The 21,136-nt window shown below is 37.5% G+C and overlaps 2 protein-coding genes across 2 annotated transcripts in view; one reads left to right on the top strand and one right to left on the bottom strand.

Moving 5' to 3' along the window:
• The first annotated feature begins 91 nt into the window (after nt 1–91).
• Nucleotides 92–15,550, top strand: LOC121733778 (glutamate receptor ionotropic, kainate 2-like). Its single transcript, XM_042124134.1, has 16 exons — nt 92–274; nt 731–868; nt 1,227–1,330; nt 1,546–1,708; nt 2,292–2,506; nt 8,630–8,779; nt 9,081–9,284; nt 9,593–9,793; nt 10,368–10,589; nt 10,964–11,187; nt 11,739–11,876; nt 13,078–13,276; nt 13,800–14,040; nt 14,105–14,220; nt 15,020–15,163; nt 15,353–15,550. The coding sequence occupies exons 1-16, from the start codon at nt 175–177 to the stop codon at nt 15,548–15,550; spliced, it is 2,757 nt and encodes a 918-aa protein (XP_041980068.1). The 5' UTR covers nt 92–174.
• Nucleotides 15,551–16,473: 923 nt separating this feature from the next.
• The window catches only part of LOC121733779 (glutamate receptor ionotropic, kainate 2-like), a 22,863-nt gene continuing 18,200 nt past the window's right edge, over nt 16,474–21,136 (bottom strand). Inside the window, exons 15-16 of the mRNA XM_042124135.1 lie at nt 17,800–17,958; nt 16,474–16,665 (exon numbers count right to left, since the gene is read on the bottom strand). Of these exons, the coding sequence (XP_041980069.1) occupies nt 16,486–16,665; nt 17,800–17,958 (339 nt within the window). The 3' untranslated portion in view covers nt 16,474–16,485. The remainder of the gene's footprint in view (nt 16,666–17,799; nt 17,959–21,136) is intronic.

The raw sequence follows: 21,136 nt of genomic DNA, 5'->3' as shown, positions 1-21,136 counted from the left end.
TTTTCGATTGCAACACTGGAAAACTTTCAGTTAACTTCCATCCCGTGAATCACAGCGGTTCTGAAATTCGTCGCACGCGTCTTGGTGGATGTGACCTAAAATTGTTTTCCAAAAATATACCAGACGGTGTGAAGGCGGCCGACGAGCCGCTTGCCCGTCTGATATTTAACTGTGATGTGTGAAACAATTAAAATGACGTCATATAAATCGTTGTTAGTTTGCCTTTTGTATGCTGTCTGCACCGAAGCAACTGTTAGCACCCGTTTTCCTATAGGTAAGAGTGTGAGAAATGTTGAACTTTGCATAGTGTTATAAAGTTTTCTTTCCTGTTTTCTATGAGCTCCTTTTATATATTTTTGTTTACTCAACCAATTTAAATACAGTTTCTAGCACCTAAAAGGATATAAAAGATGGTTCATATTATTAATATGCAGATTATACGATAACCAATCCGTATAAATAAATAAAATCACGCTGTGTATACAGAAGTTTTAGTTACGTATACAAACTACAAAGTTTAACCTTGTTTGATACTTTAGAAAATAGGCTGGATAGACAAGGACAAAACATGTAATAATATGTCAGGTTATAACGTCTGTACCATACACGCAGTGTATGTAGTATGCGCATAGCCTCACAAAGAAAAAAGATGAATGTTTTTCTTTGTAAAGCGGTTAAGACATTACAATAGTTCAAAGGGCGGCTCGCTTGTATTCAAACGTATTTCCAGGTGGTCTCTTCAATTCACAAAATATGCAAAGCTCGATGCAGGCTTTCGAGAATATCGTCAAGATGGGTACGACGAAATCCTATCACGGACGAGCGATTTACTTAAAAGTTCTTGACAGTTACTCCACATCTTTGGAACGTAAGTGTCTATTCTACTTGCAACAAACTCGAATACAAAGTGAAGATGAATGATAAAGTTTCGATTGAATTGGATTGATTCGAAATAAGTTTGACCCTTTTTATCTACACATTTTTTAATTTTTAATAAATTTAAATAAAATAAAATTAGAACTATCTAGGTAAAAGCTATTTAATTTATAAAATACTTCATGTCCAATAATTCAATGAAATTGAATACTTTTAGTGTATTCTGTGTTGTATTTTAACTCCGAAATTCCGTAAACAAATAGGTAGTTTTTGTTAACGGAATTTCACAGTTTTATAAATTCTCTAACAAAAATATAAATTTTGAAAATAGAACGTTTAATTTTTTACAGTTTGCCCTTATACACAGGACAATAAGGGAATAGTGGCTCTGATCGACGCTCGACCAACTAACGGCATTTGCGACACAACATGTCTTATTTGCAACCGGCTTAATGTAAGCAGAAAATCACTTACGTATTTTGTAGCGACACTACTTCATTGAAGACCTTTCTTTCTATTAGCCTTGAGATTTCGACTAAGCCTTTAGGTGACTAAAGAAAACAACAACCTTTTACAGAATTATTTCCAACTTACTTAGTTACTCTCACTCACCCATTATCAAAATTGCACCACAACAAAAAAAAAACGAAGGATATGAATACATTTCAGATATCACATCTCTCCCTAGGATGGGAACCGACGGACACAATGGAGCAAGACCTTTTCACAATATCCTACGCGCCCCCTCCAGAACTTATATCCAAAGCGTACGCAGCGCTCATAAAGAAACTCCAATGGGATAAGTTTACATTCCTCTACGAAGACGATGGAAGTAAGTATTGAAAATCAAACATGAATATATTTTTTCCCAAAAAAAATTGCATACATTAGTTTATGACCAATCCCTACACTAAGCGTAGCCTGTCCTGTGGGCTAATCAAGACATTTTCCTCAAGGCAGTTTGTATATCATCGTCAAAATCCTAAGAAATCCTAGGTACGGTTCGTTTTGTTCTCTCTGCAGAAAACTTGCTCTTTCATCTAGATCTAGAATTTAGATGAAGTATTATAACACTTGTGTTAAGTTTGTTGAGTTAGTTGGAGGTCTACTCCGAAGTGCAAATTTCAATGTTTCGTCGAATAATCCGGCCGTTTCCTACTTCGAAATTCTTTGGTTCGAAAGTTCGGGGATCGGGCCGACTGAAATCTGTCACGTGCCTCCAAAGTTTTGTCACGTGACTGCGATAGACGATATATAACTTCGAAGTAAAGTAATTTTTTATCTTCGGTCGGCTGTCGCACGTCAGTCGGATCCGAAGATATGATTCATACACAGTTTCAGAGTAGGCCTTCTAATAACATGAACAATAAGAACATTGATTTTTTTTTTTACAATTTCTCGATTTCTTTCTTAAGGTTTCATACGTCTGCAAGAAGTCATAAATTCTTGGCCGTACAAAAATGAACAAATACTATTCCGGAAGCTCGATCCGGAGGGTGATAATTTGGAAACGTTTAAATACATATTCAAGGCGGCACACATGAGCTACCACATATTGGATTGCGACATCAAAAATGTCAGAAAGTATATGGAGGAAGTTATAAAAGTGGAAAATTCGACTCAATATCAGGTAAAATAGTTGCAATTAAAACCTTGAATGTATGTAATTTGACACTAATCTTGCACCAATATTCTGAATTCTAGAGTGGGTCACCTATTCACGCTTTCAAATCGCGAAAATAATATTAATTAATAATTAATAATATTTGCTGCATGTGCATAACGTGGAGCGCGACCGTCCGCTGGCTCGACACATTACATTATAATTTTTTCGCTCGTCGACTCTCGAGGTGAACGGACGTGTTTCGAGTTGTGTATTCGAGTGGTGTATTTTTTTGTTTTATATATTACTCTCCGAACATTGGAGCCCCTGCAGGGTGCTGTCTCTTTGGAGCCTTCGCCCCTTCAGGATTGAAGACTTCGGATCGTGATTCGTGAGTGTGGCGGCCTCGGTGCAAGTTTGCTGTTTTTAGAATTGTCGAAAAGTTGAGGAGTCGGCGGTGCTCGAATCCGGGTCCCTCGTGCGGTGTTCTGTGTTCCTAGCCGTTCGACCACTGGAATTTTTCATTAGCTTTCGTACTGCAATCTCCTAATATTATGTCAGCAGACATGAATTGCCACGGTTGTGAAAACATTCTAAGTAATAGCAACCTCTTGAAATGTAATGGATGTCACTCAAAATATTGTTACGAATGCCTCAATGTTACGGTAGAGGCAAATAAACAATTAAATGCCGCTCAACTGGCTTCTCTGCGTTGTCCATTCTGCGAAAATGTTACAAGACATAATGACGACGATACCCCTGTGCGTCGCAATCGAAAATACGATTTGTGCGATGAATCCTTGAATGTGACTTTTAGTCAAATAACTACTGAGTCAAATGTTGCTCTTAATATTCCGTCAGGCGCCGAAAAAGGTAGCGAACCTGTCACTTTGGAACATATAGGGAAGCTCATAGATCAAAAACTTTCTCTTGATTCGTCTTTTATGACCAACTTAAGATCTGTACTACTGAAGGATATGAAGGACATGATAGCCGCGGAGGTGGGGCAATTCAAGCGGTAAAAGCGGACTTTACGGCTACTACCGACTTTATCACAATGGAACAGAACGACATCAAGAAGGATATAGGAAAAATTCTCGCATAAAACACCTTGAGTCCGAGCTGTCCAAATCCCAAACTACACTTACAAAATTACAAAAACGTCTGTCCACTGTGGAAAAAATCTCGCGGGACGTAAATCTCGAAATACATGAGGTCCCTGAAAGTAAATCCGAGAACTTGATAGCATTATTTAAGGGACTTTGTCAGTGTTTGGATGTTGTTATCTCCGAAAACGATCTTAAGGCGTGTCGTCGCGTGGCGAAGATGGACCCCAGCTCGAAAAGACCTCGTAATATCTTGGTCACTCTCTCGTCGCAACGCCTGCGTGACACACTTATATCCGCAGCTACCCGTTTCAACAAGTCTCACCCTAACGACAGGCTGTCTGCTGCTCATATCGGTTTGTCTGGCACCAATTGCAGAATTTATTTGTCTGAACACCTGTCTCCCGAAGTTAAAGAAATACATAACATGGCCTGTAAATTCTGTAAGGACAATAGTTATAAATTTGTATGGATCCGTTTTGGCAATATCTATACTCGAAAAAATGAAACGAGTCCGGTCATATTGTTTAAGCTTTTTCACTTTTTGTGGTGTCTATATATAGTTTCTTTTAAGTTTTGCAATGATTAAATTTATTACCAAAATGTAAACCGAATAAGAAGTAAGCTCACACAATTTTATCTAAATGTATTAAATTGTAACTAGAGATCGCCCAATGGTCGAAATTCGACCTTACTTGCATTAGGACTACTGCCTATATTTTGTAAAAAATATTGACTTCATCATAGTTCTTTTCTATTCTTGTCTCTGGGACTTGGCTGATCTCAGACTGGCCGTTTAAGCATTGTCTAATAGTATCTAAAATTAAATAAAAAAAACAATAATCCATTTTTAATTTGACAACTTGTTGTCAACAGACTTCAACCATAAATAAAAGAGTATAAACTCAAACTCAAACTCAAACTCAAAATTTTTTATTCAGAATAAATTTTTTCAAATATTCTCTGAACGTCGGGGCTACACAGATGCCTACCACCGGTTCGGGAACTAACCCGGCGAGAAGAACCGGCGTAAGAAACTCGCACGGGGCCATCTTTTTCTAAAAAGATGGAAAATTACAAAAAATATATTATAAAATAACAGTGTCATTATGACTAAATAAAATACAACGAATGTACAATTATTATACATATTATAATGAAACAGCTCTGCAGGGGGCGACCTTATTCCCATGGTGTACTATCATTCATGAAATCAGTAACTTTATAGTACGCTTTGGTACACAAACGTTCTTTAACAACTTTTTTAAATCTATTTCGTATAATATAATTCGTATGTATAGGCTTGTCACTCAAAAATCTGTCATTTTTCCTAGTAGTAGTGTCGTAGTATGTGTAACGTTTTATTTGTTAAAAATATATATGATAAAAGCATAATTTTAAAATAATATTAGCTCGATGCACTCCTTCACCATATAAACTATAACTGTGCGAAATTTCATGCACCTACGTTTCCCCATTTTTCGTAAAAAGGGTTACAAAGTTTTTCTCTCACGTATTAATATATAGATTATGATGTCATATGTTTGACGGAAACTAACCTTAATAAAAGTGTATTCGATAGTGAAGTTATTGATTCTCGCTACAATGTTTTTAGACGCGATCGTGTAGATACTCTATCGAAAAAAATCGAAGGTGGAGGAGTCTTACTGGATATCCACAAAAAGTACCATGTAATCCGTCAGGCAGCTTGGGATAGTGATATGGAGGATATCTGGATAACTCTTTTACCTAACTCGCACACTGAATCACGCTTTCATCTATGCGTTTGTTATCTGCCACCTGACCTTAGCCATAATCTTCTAGAAAGCTTCTATAACCACTGTCAAAATTTACTTATTAATAGCTGCCCCACTGACAACTTCATGCTTGTGGGTGATTTCAACACCCCCGACTATTACACTGCATGGTGTAATAACACTCTTAATACAGCTATACCTCATACACACAATAAAAAGCTCTACCTTCTAAGCGAATTTTTGTCTTTCTGCAACTTAAAACAGTATAATAATGTCAAAAACTGCAATGATCGTCTTCTTGATTTAGTATTGTCAAACATGGAGACAGTAAGTGTTAACGAAGAGATCGCATTAAGCCAAGTGGATAAGCACCATCATCTAATTAGTTTATCTTTACCTAGAATGTCTAAAGAACTTCGTCAATGTCTCACTGAAAGGCTAAATTTTAAGAAATGCGACGTTATAAACTTAAAATCTGATTTAAATCATGTTAACTGGCAGGATATTTTACGATCTAATGATATTAACTCATGCACAGATGCCTTTTATGACACACTATTTAAATTAATAAAAAAACACACTCCTACCGTATCTAATAAAGCTTCATCATACCCCATTTGGTATAGTAGGGCGTTAATTAAATGCAACCAAGAAAAAAATAAATATCATAAACTTTACAAAAAATTTGGAAACCCTCGCGACTATGATGTGTTCTCCATGCTTAGAAATAGGTGAAGAGCTCTAACTAAAACATGTTATGACAAATATATTTCTGCGACCGAACGTTCTCTAAAAACAAACATAAAATCATTTTGGCGTTATGTGAGCAATAGAAAAGGTCACGTTTCTATACCGAACACTGTCAAATTTGATGGTATATCGTCATCCACCGGTCAGGAGGTTTGTAATCATTTTTCCCGTTACTTTGTTTCAGTTTTTGATAGCAGTCATGACCTCCAAAGTGATCGTAACTTTTCCACTAGCTCCGATAGCATTTGTTCACCTAACACGTTGTCGAATGTATTAATCAAAGAAAGTGATATCATATTAAAAATGAAAAAACTAGATCCTAATAAAGGTGCCGGGCCAGATTTGTTACCCCCTTATTTTATTAAGCTGCTTGTTATGGAGTTATCTATGCCTCTAACTATCATTTACAACAAATCTCTAGTCAATGGCGCTTTTCCTGATCGTTGGAAGACAGCACATATTATCCCAATATTTAAAAGTGGTGATAAGACAGATTGCAGAAATTATCGACCTATAAGCATTCTTTCATGTTTCGCTAAAATATTTGAATCTTTAGTCTATAGTCATCTTTATAGTCACATGAAACCACTTCTTTCACACAAGCAACACGGTTTTATGCAAGGTCGATCAACAGTCACAAATTTATTGGAATATAAAAATTACCTCTGCCAAGCTTTTTCTATTGGTAGCCAAGTAGATGCTGTATACACTGATTTTACGAAGGCCTTTGATAAAGTAAATCATCACCTACTTTGTCGTAAATTAGCATCTTATGGTATTCATGGGAACCTGTATATATGGACATGCTCTTATCTAAAGAATAGGAATCAACTGGTAGCATTGAAGGGTTTCATTTCCTCACCAGCCAATGTTACATCGGGAGTACCCCAAGGTTCCTACCTGGGGCCTCTATTATTTTAAGATTTTCAACTTGATAGCTAAAAATGAAGATTGCTTGGCCCTTCAGCGAGACATTGACAAAATATCAGATTGGTGTAAAGCAAATCGTATGTACTTGAACGTTGGTAAGTGCTCTGTTATCTCATTCACTCAAAAACGTAATAAAATTAACTGGATATATAGAATTGATGGTCAAGCACTTACCCGCGTTCAAGTTGTTAAAGATTTGGGTGTGTATCTTGACGAGAAACTTTCCTTTCGTATTCATTATGAACACATTATACGCAAAGCAAATCAAATTCAAGGATTTGTCTTAAGGACAACTAAAGATTTCAAAAAACCTAACAGTACTCTATATCTATTCTCCACTCTCGTTAGGACTATCTTAGAGTACGGGAGCCCCGTATGGTCTCCTAATTATAAAGTTCACGTAGAGGACATTGAGCGTGTACAAAGGAAATTTGTCAAGGTTCTTTTCTACCGTTATTACCCCGGACGTTCAAATTTAAATTATCATGATAGGCTAGTTAATCTCAAAATACAGACTCTTGAGAATAGGCGCATCTTTGCTGATCTTCTTTACTTCTATAAAATTATACATAATTTATTAGATTCAGCTAACTTACTCTCGCATATTAACTTCAATGTAAAATTTAGTGCTCGTAGAGCAAATAACATAAACCTGTTTGCCTTGCATGTCTACAAAAATAATATATCCTATTTCAACCCTTTAACACGCACGGCTCGCCAATACAATAATTATTCAAAACAAAATAAAAATTTAGACATTTTTGATAAGCTACAATCGTATATAAAAATTGTTAAAGACATCCTCCATATCACATTAGAAGGTTCCATATAATCTATTTTTAGTGTTCACCTTTTTTTTTTATATAGATCGGTAAATTATTATGTATTAGTTACTCAGCAAATGTTATAGTTTGCAATGTATTTTTTAATAGTGTGCACATATGTTACCTTACAATCCATGGCATAAACTGTATTTATCATTTTACTTCATTATGATTGTAATGTGTTTTGTGCAATAAAATAAATAAATAAATTACACACTCACGTTACACGTCAAGATATCATAGCAAACACCGTATCGTAAAGTTGGCTCTACAGCAATAAAAAATGCAACATCGCCTTCGCTGGCTAGCAGTCTTACATCCGAAACTGATTTGATTTTGATTTACGTGTCTGATTAGTTTCAAATTGAGCCGCGTAAAGGTCGTGCGCTAGTATAGCTGTCAGGAGTGGGAAAAGCCGTTGAGATCGAATAAGTTCCAAATTGAGCCGCAGCGTGCTGCGTGCAAAATCGTGATTTTGAGCTAGTATATATTATTATGTCGGAAGAAACTAAAGCTTTGAGGTCGAGCTGATTCGATTCTCGATTCGATTCAGGGGCCGTACCACGAAACCGTTTTGATACTCAAACAATCGTTCGAGAATGCTGCGTCCTATTCTAACAAACGAGAAATAACGTTGTTAGAGCAGGACGCGGCATTCTCAGCCAATTGTTTGAATCTCAAAACGGTTTCGTAGTAGCCCTACTGATTCTGTCGGGAGAAAGGCAGCTGAAGTTTTAAATGGGAAAGAAACAAGAAATAGAAATAATTTAAATCATGTTTCAGAGCTTCATCCTGACGAATCTGGACGCGTACAGCATCAACCTGGACGAGATCCCGGACCTGATGGCCAACGTGTCCACCATGCACCTCACCAGACCCAACGACATACGGTGGAAGGACATCGATATGAACACCGATAATTTCACCATTCGGGTAAATAGAAAACAGTCGTTTTTTTTCAGGAAAAAGTAATTTTGAATCCAGAACTTTTTTCCTACAGATCCATACTAATATTATAAATGCAAAATTCTGTCTTTCTGTCTGTTACCTTCACTAAATCTAGAATGGGAATACTTTGAGTCTCGGATAAGGACAAAGGATTCTTTTTATCCCGAAAAAATGTACGGTTCCCGCGCGATAAACGAATTTTGGTGCGTCATCTAGTGTTACTATACATTTTTGTCTTCCTTTGCGGCATACATTAAATATGAAAGTCGCTTACAAAACATTTCAGCTGGAAACAGCACTCTCAGCGGATGCTTTGAATCATCTGGAGAAGGCGATCAGGAGTATGCATAGTGACAGCAACGAAGAAATAGATTTCCAACGACCGTCGAGTATAGAGAATCCACCGCCTTTGTGTTTCATGGAGAGCAAAGCTGATTATGAGGCTATAGCGTGGCCTTTGGGGGACAATTTAAGACAAGCTTTGTTAAAGGTAAGACTAATAGTTTTTCCCTATGACTTTTACATCATAAAGTTTATTGTGTATCATAGATGCTTAATTGATCGCTAAATATACCTAATTGGACCTTCTTTGTTATAAAAAATCTACACTTTGCTTACAACCCTAACAGTTTCGTTTTTATGTTTCATCTTTGTCTAATGAGATATAACTACGGAACCCAAAAAATGCCTTATTGGTAACGATGAAAAAAAATTAATTATGTAATATTTAACAAATAAACTGTATTATTTTTTAGATATTATTGCTTGTAGTCATAATATATTTGTTTCATATTTCAGACAACATCCAAGGGGTTCTCTGGTCCCATTTCATTCGACGAGTTCGGAAGACGGAAAGACTTCGTTGTCCACTACTCGAAACTGAACAACGAGAGTCAGTTCATTTATGTGGGCTACTGGGATTCAAGAACGGACAAGATTGTGGAGGAGAAAGCAGTCACTGATAGATCCACAGCTCGAAATTCCAAATCTGTTATACGGGTAAACATTATTGACTTTAAAGTTGCCCTCCTACTCCTTGCGTGTTAAAGGAAATCCAGGTGGTAATTTCACGCAGAAGCATTTCCTTGTACAACAACTCTATGTCTGTTTTTATCAAATTCGATTCAGTAATTTCAGCAACTACTTGATGCAAACAAATATAGATTTAGAAACAAGAAAAGTGAATTTTTATGGTGAAACTTAAATTAATAATATTATATGTAACAAAAATAAGTGATAATACTTTAGGGTGTGTACGTGTTCCTTGTAGAGAGTTCACTGTGAAAGTAGCAGCTCTGAAAGATGATTTTTTTTTCACTTTTGTATGGACAAGGGCCTGAGCGTCACGAGTTTCCCCATACAAAAGTGACAAAAAATAATGGTCTTTCAGCGCCGCTACTTTCACAGTGAGCTCTCTACAAGGAACACACCCTAAAGTATTATCACTTATTTTTGTTACACCCTGTATATTATATCGACAAGTCTGGGTGTTCAGTCTTATTTTTTAGTATGGCACACTAAAATAACTCGTCTTAAAATACTATATAAACTTATATGTACAATAATATTGCAGGTCGTATCAAAAATTGGATTGCCTTACTTTGATGTCGATGAGTCGAACGGAACGACCAAGTTTAGAGGTTACGGCGTGGATCTCATAGATGAAATATTCAAACACATAAAAGAGGTACAAAAAGAGGATCTAAAGTACCAGTTTTACAAAGTGAAGGAGTTCGGGAATCCCATTGTGGGAACAAAAAAATGGACCGGTATAATGGGGGAATTGCTTGAACATGTAAGTTTCTTGGATGAAAAATAGTACCCCCAGATAATTATTTGTTTCATTAGAAGATACCCTACGTAATTTTTTCGGGCTATGTCAACGCATTATGAACATAACAGTATGAAATTAGTCGTGATTCTGACATAACTGGAGCAAATTACGTAGAGAGCTTATGAATATTTTTTCTGAGACTACTAAATATGATAATATGTAACCTCAGAACAGGAAAATAAGTTTGTAACAATTACATAAAATATGATAATGTAAAAAAACAAAACTTTTTTCCAATATCATATTTTATTTTAATTATCATGACTTTTGACTCCAATTCAATAACAATCAGGCAATTAATACAACGACATCCATTACATTTGATCACTTTTCAGAACGCCGAATTGGCGATTGGCGACATAACGATAACATCGGAGCGCATGGCTGTCGTTGACTTTTCTACGCCGTTCATGTCTTTGGGGATCAGCGTCCTAATAAAAGCTCCCGATCCCGTGGTTCCCGACAAGTTCTCATTTATAAATCCACTCTCGTTGGACGTCTGGTTATACCTCGCCACCACTTATATAATAGTGTCATTCGTGTTGCTCATATGTGCACGGTAAATGTCTTTGTTCATTTTAAAGTAAGAGCCGGCGACAGATTTTCGTCATTTTAAACGAACCTCTAAAGATTTTGAGGCTGTTTAAAAGCGGGAAGCAACTGTCCAAAATGTCCTGCAGAGAAAGATGAGATCCCGACGGTGATCCCGAAGAAAATAAGATAAAAAATTTAACTTTATTCGTTCTTTTTGTTATTGAAGATTTGGTCGACCTTCAGAACTCAAACCTCGACCGAAACTTCATAATTGCTGGTCGTTCTTACCTCTATAGGTGTCATATACAGGAAACTTTCAGCTTTTATAAAATGACCAAAATCTGGCTGTTACTGGCTCTTGGGCCATTTTAAAGCTTGTTTCAGGGCACCTTTCCTCTATATTTCACGTAATCGCCTATACTTTGCTCTTTGTGAATTGTGCTCCGAATGCGGGCGGATTTTACGTTTATTACATTCTATATCAATTTCTAAAACCAAAGTGAAATCTGATGAAATATTTTGTGCATTTTATGTAAGATATAATACGAGTACAAAAATATTGCTCTATATTTTCAGTATGAGTCAAGGTGACTGGGTGAATCCCCATCCTTGTAATCAGAATCCTGAGAACTTGCAGAATATATGGAGTCTGTACAACTGTATGTGGCTGACGATGGGATCTATTATGACTCAAGGTTGCGATATACTTCCAAGGTATGCTTACAAGAACTTAGGTATCCTCAGTTCGAAATTAGATATTGAAACCTAACTCTAAATTCCACAATTGTTCAAACAATGGAACCCTCCCACGTCTTTAGTTCGGTAATCCTAGAATTTCAAGTCTATGAACAACAACTAGATAATATTCTAGTTTCACGACATAATGAGCACGAATAGTGAGCGAGATAGCGAATCCTGTCTAGAATATAGACTTAAGACAATAATTCCAAAGAGCTGGTTACATAAAGCGATAATATTTATACGAGACGTTGTAACGTACAACATTTAACTATAGTGAGGTTTCTGGAATCAACTAACGGATTTTGAGTGATCTTGAATTTTGATATAGCGTAATTATAGTTCTATCCGTAGCGTATGGGAAAACACGCGCGCAGCACGCGTTGAATCCGCGCAGAAACCGCGCAGAAACCGCAGAAACCGCGCAGAATAACGCAGGCCGCGCGCGTGTTTTCCTACACGCTATAGTAGAACACGCGCACGTCTGAACGCACCCTAAAGGGGAAAAAACAGCTTAATTGCACACTTAATTTAGCACAGTGTGTGTGTGTGTGTGTGTGTGTGTGTGTGTGTGTGTGTGTGTGTGTGTGTGTGTGTGTGTGTGTGTGTTTAGTTAGTTGTAGTGTAAAAATACACTTTAAAGATTTAAATTTTTATCTTTTTTTTGTCCTATGTTGAAAATGATGAACAAGAGATTACATAATATTATTATTGTCTTTTTCTGGCTATGGCGGGACCAAAGTAATACTTTTAGCAGGTTATGGAAGTACCTATGATCTATATTTGAATTTAAGCAACAAGCTCAACATTAGCTCAGGCTCCGACTATATCAATTAATTTACGATTTACAAAGCATCATTGGCTTTTTAAATGTAGTTGGGTAGTTATGTTTATAGCATTTTTTTTTTCTATCGGATGACTAAAAAAAATTTGAGCATATCCTTTGCCGGAAAACGGAGAAACGGCTGTGGCTCTACCATGAGTTTATAGCTATTACTCGATACCGACTCCGTAAATATTTAGTATGGCGATTTTAGTTCCGCAAGTAACCACTAGAAGCGCTGTAAAATTTGCCATAGTAAAAATTTACGATTGGTATCGAGTATCGAAAAATACTATAGCTTTAAACTCATGGTAGAGCTACTGTCATCAAATTTTTACTTGTTAATCTTTCCAGGGCGGCAGGTTCCCGGTGGGTGACGGGTATGTGGTGGTTTTTCGCCATGATTGTGACGGCCTCCTACACCGCCAACATGTCCACCTTCCTCTCCAACAACCGCAGGAGCAACGAGATAACTGACGTCAACCAGCTCGCCGAACAAAACGCAGTGTCTTACGGCGCGCAGATCAACGGTTCGACCTATAGATTCTTTGAAGTGAGTATGTGAGGAAAATTATTAGGCTACCGTGTTTTTTCAGTTAATGTATCGCGCAAGGACTATGCACTTTACAAATATGAAAACTATTCTATGTACTTTCGCGTAGTTCAAAGTATCTTTAAATTCATCAAAATAGGCTCAGCGGTTTTTATGAAAAGAAGAAATAAAACCGACGGATAATTTCACATTTATAATATTAGTCTTATCAGAAGTTTTAAGATACTGCTGAATGCTTAGACTGGCCATAGACGGACCGCAAGTTGCAGTCGGGACCCACGGTCTCGTTGGCACCGACCGCTCAAGAACTGCTCGAGCGGTCCGTGTATTGCGGATTTAAATTTAGTATGAAAACTTCAGATCGCAGTGCTACAACCGCATTTTGCAGTCTGTTTCGACTGCAAGATGCGGTCCGTCTATGGCCGGCCTTAGACAACACTTTCTGTTCTGTCTCAAAAACCAACGAGATATAATATACTACGGTCAAAATAACCGAAGACAATATTGCTATATTCCTTTTTAGACTTCAAATGATTCCCTCTACAAGAAGCTGTGGGCAGTAATGGAGTCGGCTAAACCCACCGTATTCACTCACAGCAACGACGAAGGCAGAATCAGGGTCCAACGTAGCAAGGGCAGCAAGGGAAGATACGCCTTTTTCATGGAGTCCTCTGCCATTGAATACTACTTGAAAAGATATTGCGACTTGAGGATGATGGGAAATAAACTCGACTCTAAAGAATATGGAATAGCAATGCCTAAAAGTAAGTTTATCCTTACTTAGTAAGATATTCTTCAAGGATTTTTCTCAAAAAAAACTTTTTTTAGATTCGCCGCACAAAACTTTAGTAGATACCGCAATTTTGGCGCTTCAGGAGTCGGGAAGATTGCAGATCTTGAAAAAGAAGTGGTGGGAAGAAGAAGACAATGAAAAGGAATGCAAAGTAAGTAAACAGTTAAATACCCTGTTTTTCAGACTTCAATTTCTTAGTTGTGTATTACATATTTTTCGCGAGATTGTATTGTAGATGTATTGTGCATTAGTAAAAATATAGTTTTTGTAAATAATGAAAGACGTGAGTAAAAGAACCAGATAACTAACATTTTATACTATAATAAGGACAATTATTGCTCATTTTTACCTTATATTATAATTTAAACGTAAATATGTCACTAATATCTACTTCATCATCTGGCTAGTATATCTGGATACGCCTCCGTGGTCCAGTGGTTAAGAGCGTGGCTCTTGACTCGAAGGTTGTGTGTTCGATTCCCGCGTTGGAAACATGTTGTTTCCAAGTTTGGTTAGGACAACGCAGGCTGATCACCTGATTGTCTGACAAGTAAGATGACCTATGCGTCGGATGGGCATGTAAAAAGTCGGTCCTGCGTCTGATCTCTCGCTAGTCGTGTCGGTCTTCCGTCCTACTGGGTTATGAGAGTAAAGGAATAGAGAGTGCTCTTGTGTACTGCGCATACACTTGGGCACTATAAAATTACTCCTGCGTACCTCGCCTTGTTTCAATGAAACCGGCCACCGTCACCGATACCGGTGTAGGTATATCTGGGTACACATAAAATCCACATTTTTTATTTTAAATATTTTTCCTGGCCCTCAAGCCTGTATTTATGAAAAAAAAAACAGTTTTTTAACAGTTACTTGCCTGCTTGTTCCACTCATGTCTTCAATTATAAATACGTTACTTGAAAGCACAACAGGGTTTTAACTTTAAACTTTTCCAGGAAGAAGAAGCAGAGGAAGAGTCATTGCAGATGAAGAACACGAGTGGAATATTCTTGGTGCTCGGCGTTGGTGGTGTTATCGGTCTGATCGTGGCCATCATCGATTTCCTCTTCCATGCCAAGAAGATTTGTGTCAAAGAGCGGGTAAGAATTTTTTAAATGGTAGTTTTTCATATGCAAATTGCCCTTTTGTTTCCTCAGGATGACCCTGAAGTCAAACCCATCCGCCCAATCACAGCTAACATTGAATTGACATAAGCCGACCACATGACGTAGGTCCGCCATCTGCCTATCAATCAACTTCTCTGATAGTACATGATATTTTTCACCCAGGTATCATACAAAGAAGCCTTATTGAGCGAGTGGCGGGCGTCCTTGGACCCACGTGCGCTGCACAAGCCGGCCGCGCCGCCGCGATCCGCCGCGCCGTCCACCGCGTCGCCGTCGCCGGAGCGCGTGCGGTCGCAGTCGCGAGCCGTCTCCGTGCTGCGAGCCGCGCAGTCCTTTATCAACTTCGACGAGATTTATTAAAGTTACTTAATGACACCCGCAACTCCGTGGCGCCAAAATTCGTTAAGCGCAGAGGAACCGTACATTTTACCGGGATAAAAAGTACTCTAGGTCCTTTCCCGGGATTCAAAGTATCTCCATGCCAAATTTCAGCAAAATCGGTTTAGCAGTTTGAGCGTGAAGAAGTAACAGATATACAGTCAAACACAATTTGGCCCATAATGGACTAAATAAACCAAATGATGACAAAAGTTTAGAGAATCACCTTCGTCTCGCTCTTCGACGTCGATTGTGCATGTTTTAGACTGGCCATAGATGGACCGCAAGTTGCAGTCGGGAGTCGGGACCGACTGCTCTGACTAGAGCGGTCGCGTTAAAAGTACCGACCGCTCAAGAACTGCTCGAGCGGTCAGTGTATTGCGGATACGAATTTAGTATAGGAGTATGAAAACGTGCGGCAACTGCATCTTGCAGTCGGTCTCGACCGCAATATGTGGTCCGTCTATGGCCGGTATTATGATACGTTTTCAGTGTTTCAGAACTGAGCTAAGTCTCCCCACGTTGGCACATTAAGGACTAAATAAACGAATACAAATGATTACAAAAGTTAAGAGAAGCATCTTCGTTTTACTCTTCGACGTCGATTGTGTATGCTTTAGACAGCTTCGCAGGTCATTCGTTATCGCCTAACGAGGAGATGAGTCTAAAGTCACTAAGATTGCCACAATAAAGGCATGCTCCTCAATGCGTTTGTAAATCGCCTACAAATTGATCGTTATCGTTCATGATGTATAGAAGCCGCAATACATGTTACATTGGAATTTGGAAGGGACAACTTGCACGTGTGTTTTCCTAAAAACAATAAAGTTAATGTTCGTTATATAAGTATATTCTATTTATTAAATTAACAATTGTTTGTTATAAAAACCTGTTTTTTTCTTTGGTATAAAACTATTCTACTTGAACACATCGAGGTGGAAAAGATCAGCAGCGGATCGTAGCACGGAGGAGGCTCTGGACGCCACATTGGAGCCAGACGCAGACGACGATGGGCGGGAGTGATTGACAGGTTTCTCGGTCTCCCAGAAACTCAGCGCGAATGAGAGCTCCGCCCAAAACGCTTCAGACTGTGTCATCTAAAATTAGAACCATACAAATTAAAATATTGTCGTGAGTTGAGACTTGAGAGTGCAGTTTAAACAGGGATGGAAAAATCTTAGTTGTAAATTGTAATGGGGATAACTGTTACTTTTTTTTAATAATAATAATATAATATCTATGGACGCTTCACACCACGTCATTCTGGCCCCGTGCTAAGTACCTGGAGCTTGCTAAAAATAATAACTAAATTTATACATAATATATTTTAGATCCATGAACCAGGAACTTTGAAAAACTTTTTGTTCCGTCGGCGGGATTAGAACCCGCGACCCCCGCTTGCTTGAGCTACCAATAGCCCACCAACTGAGCCACAGAGGTCGTCTTTAAAAGTATCTAAACGCATAAAAAGACGAAAAAAGTGTCTACACGCTACACGATTTGGAACGCAGATCTGAGAACAATTACACATTACGCGATACGATAAACCGATAACACCCTTATCATTTCTACAAAGTTTTTCGAAATCGTAAAGATGGGCAGTGCCGGTTTTAGCACTACTAGAGCCCTGGGCGAGATTTCTTCGGCATCCCCTGTCAAGTTCTCGGCGGCGCCCCTTTTTGTTTGCCTTTGGCGTTCTTCCTTACCCCTGAGCGGTCGCCCAGCGTCGCCCTAAATGCCGCTACTGAAGATGGGTAATAATGGGGATTGTCCATTTTTTTTATTTTGCTCATTACAAAAACATTTCGAGGAATAAGGTCAGTGATCGTTTTTCTGTATATAAACAAAAAAAAAATACCCATTAGTTACTTATATTTTGAACAAATATGTTTAACCTTTGTTTGACCTTCAATGGCGTTAAATTAGCAATAAATTCGACCAACATTACGTTTCGAACTTTTGGTAAGCTTCTCGTATCAGCTTTCACATAACGAGAACTTGCATTTGACGAACCAGCCATTAAAAATAAGTTTAAAAGGAAAAAAACATACTACAGAGGTCAATTATTGGCCGCCGATGATGACGTCAGAGCGAAACTTGAAAAATTTATTGAGAAAAAATTATTTAATTTATATTCTTAAAATACCCTATTTTAACGAAAAAAAATATAAAAAGTACATGTGATTTTTTTGGACAATGCCCATTGCGTTCGGACAGTCGCTGAACCTGACCTTCTGCTCAATGGCGACTTCGCGCACGTGCCACAGGAACTCGAAGCCGCCCATGGCCGCGGCGATCCCGCAGCCCACGCCCAGAACCACGAACACGCCACCCACGTTCGACACGCCCAGCTCGGCCGCGCTGGCGCCCGTGTCGTCGCTTTCTTTCTCCTGGAATATTTTTCAGACAATTGAGTATATAATACATATAAAAAAAATGTAGCCTAGAAATTCACAATGTAGCGGACATTGTAAATTTTTGTCGGTTGCGCTCGCGTGTATCGGAAAGCCACCTTTTCAAGTGGTTTAAAATATTATGTAATGCAAATTTAATTGACAATGCCGCAAAATTAAGTATGAAGAGGTGAGCAAGTTAATAGGTAAAATTAGGTACGTTCCTATACTGTACCCACGCGGCGAAACATGGCGGTAGGTCATTGACTCCCTGTCAAAAATTTGTCATTTTATATATAAACGTTGTCAATCGCGGCCATTCGCGGCTTTGTATAGAAAATGACAAGTTTTTGACAGGGAGTCAATGACCGCTATCTACCGCCACGTTTCGCCGAATACATTACTTGGTAAGTAAGTAGCAACTTGAAATAATCTCTACAAAAATTGCAATAATTTTGGTATTTTAGAGTTAATTTTAGGTTACATTCGGCAGCAGTTTATGCTGTTACACATTTTATGACCAAATCTTTCATATTGCGGGTTGACAGAAGTTTAAGGAGATCGCACGCACGCGCAGTCTGCGCCGCATTTTAGAATTTGTTGTATGAAATGATGTGATTTCACATCATTTCATACAACAAATTCTAAAATGCGCACATTTGTCAGCATCGTACGCGCCGCATTTCGTGAACTACGCTGTGCGTACTGTTATACGGGATTACTATTTTCCCTTTTTAAAAAAAGATTTATTATAATTAAACTGAAATAGTACTTGAATTAAACAAAAAATTAGAATTGAGACAACTGTCGCGGTCGGGAGTCGGAGATGGAATGTTCGGCAGGGGTCTGGACTGAAGCGTAGGACGATAGGAGAAATGCGGGATCAGCAAAGTCGGAAAGCTAGGGTGAGCATGATAGGGTACAGATGCGGGATATAACACCTCCCCGGGGTAGACTAAACTTCGGGGTCGAAGTTTATGGAAAACGAAATAAAGGAAATTAAACATGGATTCTTAGGCTGGGAGTAGGAATAGGTTCAGGTTTAGCTTTGCCTTTAGATAGGTCTTGAAGAGGAATAGAAGGAGGAGAGGAGCCAGAAGGAGAAGAAGAAGAATCATCTTGGGTTTCCTGTGTTGGAGATGGATTGACAGGAAGAGTTTGGGAAAATCGTGGAAGTATGTAAGGATGACGACAGTTGTACCCTTTTATTAAAACTAAACATTTAAAAACACAAAATACGAAAATAATCAAAGAAATAACTACAAGAGTGGAAGAATAATGTGCTTCATATTTAATGAAACTGTGTTGATTAATGATTTTGTCAGTTTCTTTTGTTAATGATTTTAACTTTAATATATTTCCGTTACTAATCGTGTCTAGATCGAAATTTTGTAAATCTATAGTATGAAACTCACTATTTTCTCCATCATTTATCTTAAAATTACAACATGAATCATTTATAATATTAACATTAGAAAATATCTTATTTACTCTAAATTTCACAGCTTGAGATTTAGGTATTAACTTTGTATGTTTTGAATAAGCGATACAATTATTGGGTACATAAATAATTCCTGTACCTATTACATTTAGATCAACATTTGTTTTGTTACGACATTCAATTAACACTTTAGTGTAAATGGATTGTACAAATATCCATTTATTGTTCGAGATAGATTTCCAAATATCGATTTGGCCGTTAACACTTTCGGTTTTGCACTGCACTGGTAGAGATTTTATGGTGTTCACTAGTAATTCACTTTCACAACTCGGATGCTCGCTGGTGGAGAGGATCGTGGTCACGTCGCAGATATAGGTTCGGGCATTCATCGCTTTGCATTCCCGTAGTGAGTCAAAGTTACAATATGTGCTTTTGTCATTGGTCATTGCAATATATTTACTACTAGGTACAACATAAGCATAATAACTAGGTTTAGATACATCATGTGGTGTCGGAAGAGCAATATTATGATATAGATTATATTCCTTTAAGGATACAAGAGGAATTCTAAGGATAAACACAACTTTATCGCTAACACTATAACTAAATACGCTAGAAACATTAATGAGAGTAAACATTTCATTTAATTCTAGGTTTACAGGTAATTTCGTATCAACAGGTAAGTGACGAAAGTTATCGACAAGCTCCTGGTATAAATGAATAGGCGGTAATATAGCTGGATGTAGTATATTCTGGCTACTAAACATAATTGCATTGACAATATCCTCTATTTGAAATGATAAAGTTATAATACTTGCTTCTAGACTATTTAATATAGTAATCATATTAGTTTTCATTATTAAGCTTTTAGACATCGTAGATATATTATTTATTTTGTTAGAGAGGTTGTCGATAGCTTCATTAAGGTTGTCTTCATTAACTTTTATTTTATTTAAAGTAACGTTAATATTTGTTAAAGTAGTAGTTGTTAAGAGAATATTATCCTTGATTAATGAAGCCAACTCTTTTTGATTTGATTGTACATTTCGTATGGCTTCATCGTATTTGATGGCGTCATTTTCATCAAGAGTACCAAATATGGTTTTAAAAACAGAGCCTACACCACCAAACCATGCAGATCTACGGAATCTGTGATCAATTAAATGTGATATGGAATTATAATCTTCTACCAATTCGTCATTTCTAATGGTAAGTGGTTGTAATACATTATAACATTCTAGGGTATCGTCAAATTCTATTTCTACTTTATGGCATAAAAATCGTAATGTGCCAAGAATTGATTTTATATTGGTTATATGCGATTGAAAATGCGATATATCTATTGGAGTGACAATATCTAAATAATCTGAACATATTTTTAATTGTCCTATTGGATCAAAGTAAATTCCCGGACTTGAATTTATTAGTTGAATAGAGTCTTGAGCCGCTAAGGCTGAAATGCTGAAATAGAAAGAAATTTACTTAAAATTATTTTACTTTAATTACTATTCTTATTATAAAGATTGAACCGATGCTGGTTTGATTTGATCAACATGATGTTTAACATGTCTACGGTTAATGAGCAGAGAAACAGTATTATAGCCATGAACTTTTACAATTTTGTATGGACCTTTCCATTGAGGGGATAAGGCCTTCCTTAAGCGTAAATGATTTTTTAAATAAACCAAATCTCCAACCTTATAAGACACGGGTCTTGTTTTGTTATCATAATAA

This window comes from Aricia agestis, chromosome 14 (genome assembly GCF_905147365.1).
Source record: "Aricia agestis chromosome 14, ilAriAges1.1, whole genome shotgun sequence".
NCBI classification, from domain to species: Eukaryota; Metazoa; Arthropoda; class Insecta; order Lepidoptera; family Lycaenidae; genus Aricia; species Aricia agestis.
Note: the sequence above shows the minus strand (reverse complement) of the source record. Positions and strands in the feature narration are given on the sequence as shown.

Bases quoted from the DNA above. Each gene is read 5' to 3' on its own strand.
- LOC121733778 (XM_042124134.1), top strand. From the start codon at position 175: ATGTGTGAAACAATTAAAATGACGTCATATAAATCGTTGTTAGTTTGC. The intron at 1,331-1,545 runs GTAAGCAGAAAA...AATACATTTCAG, and splicing joins TTATTTGCAACCGGCTTAAT to ATATCACATCTCTCCCTAGG. The intron at 10,590-10,963 runs GTAAGTTTCTTG...ATCACTTTTCAG, and splicing joins TGGGGGAATTGCTTGAACAT to AACGCCGAATTGGCGATTGG.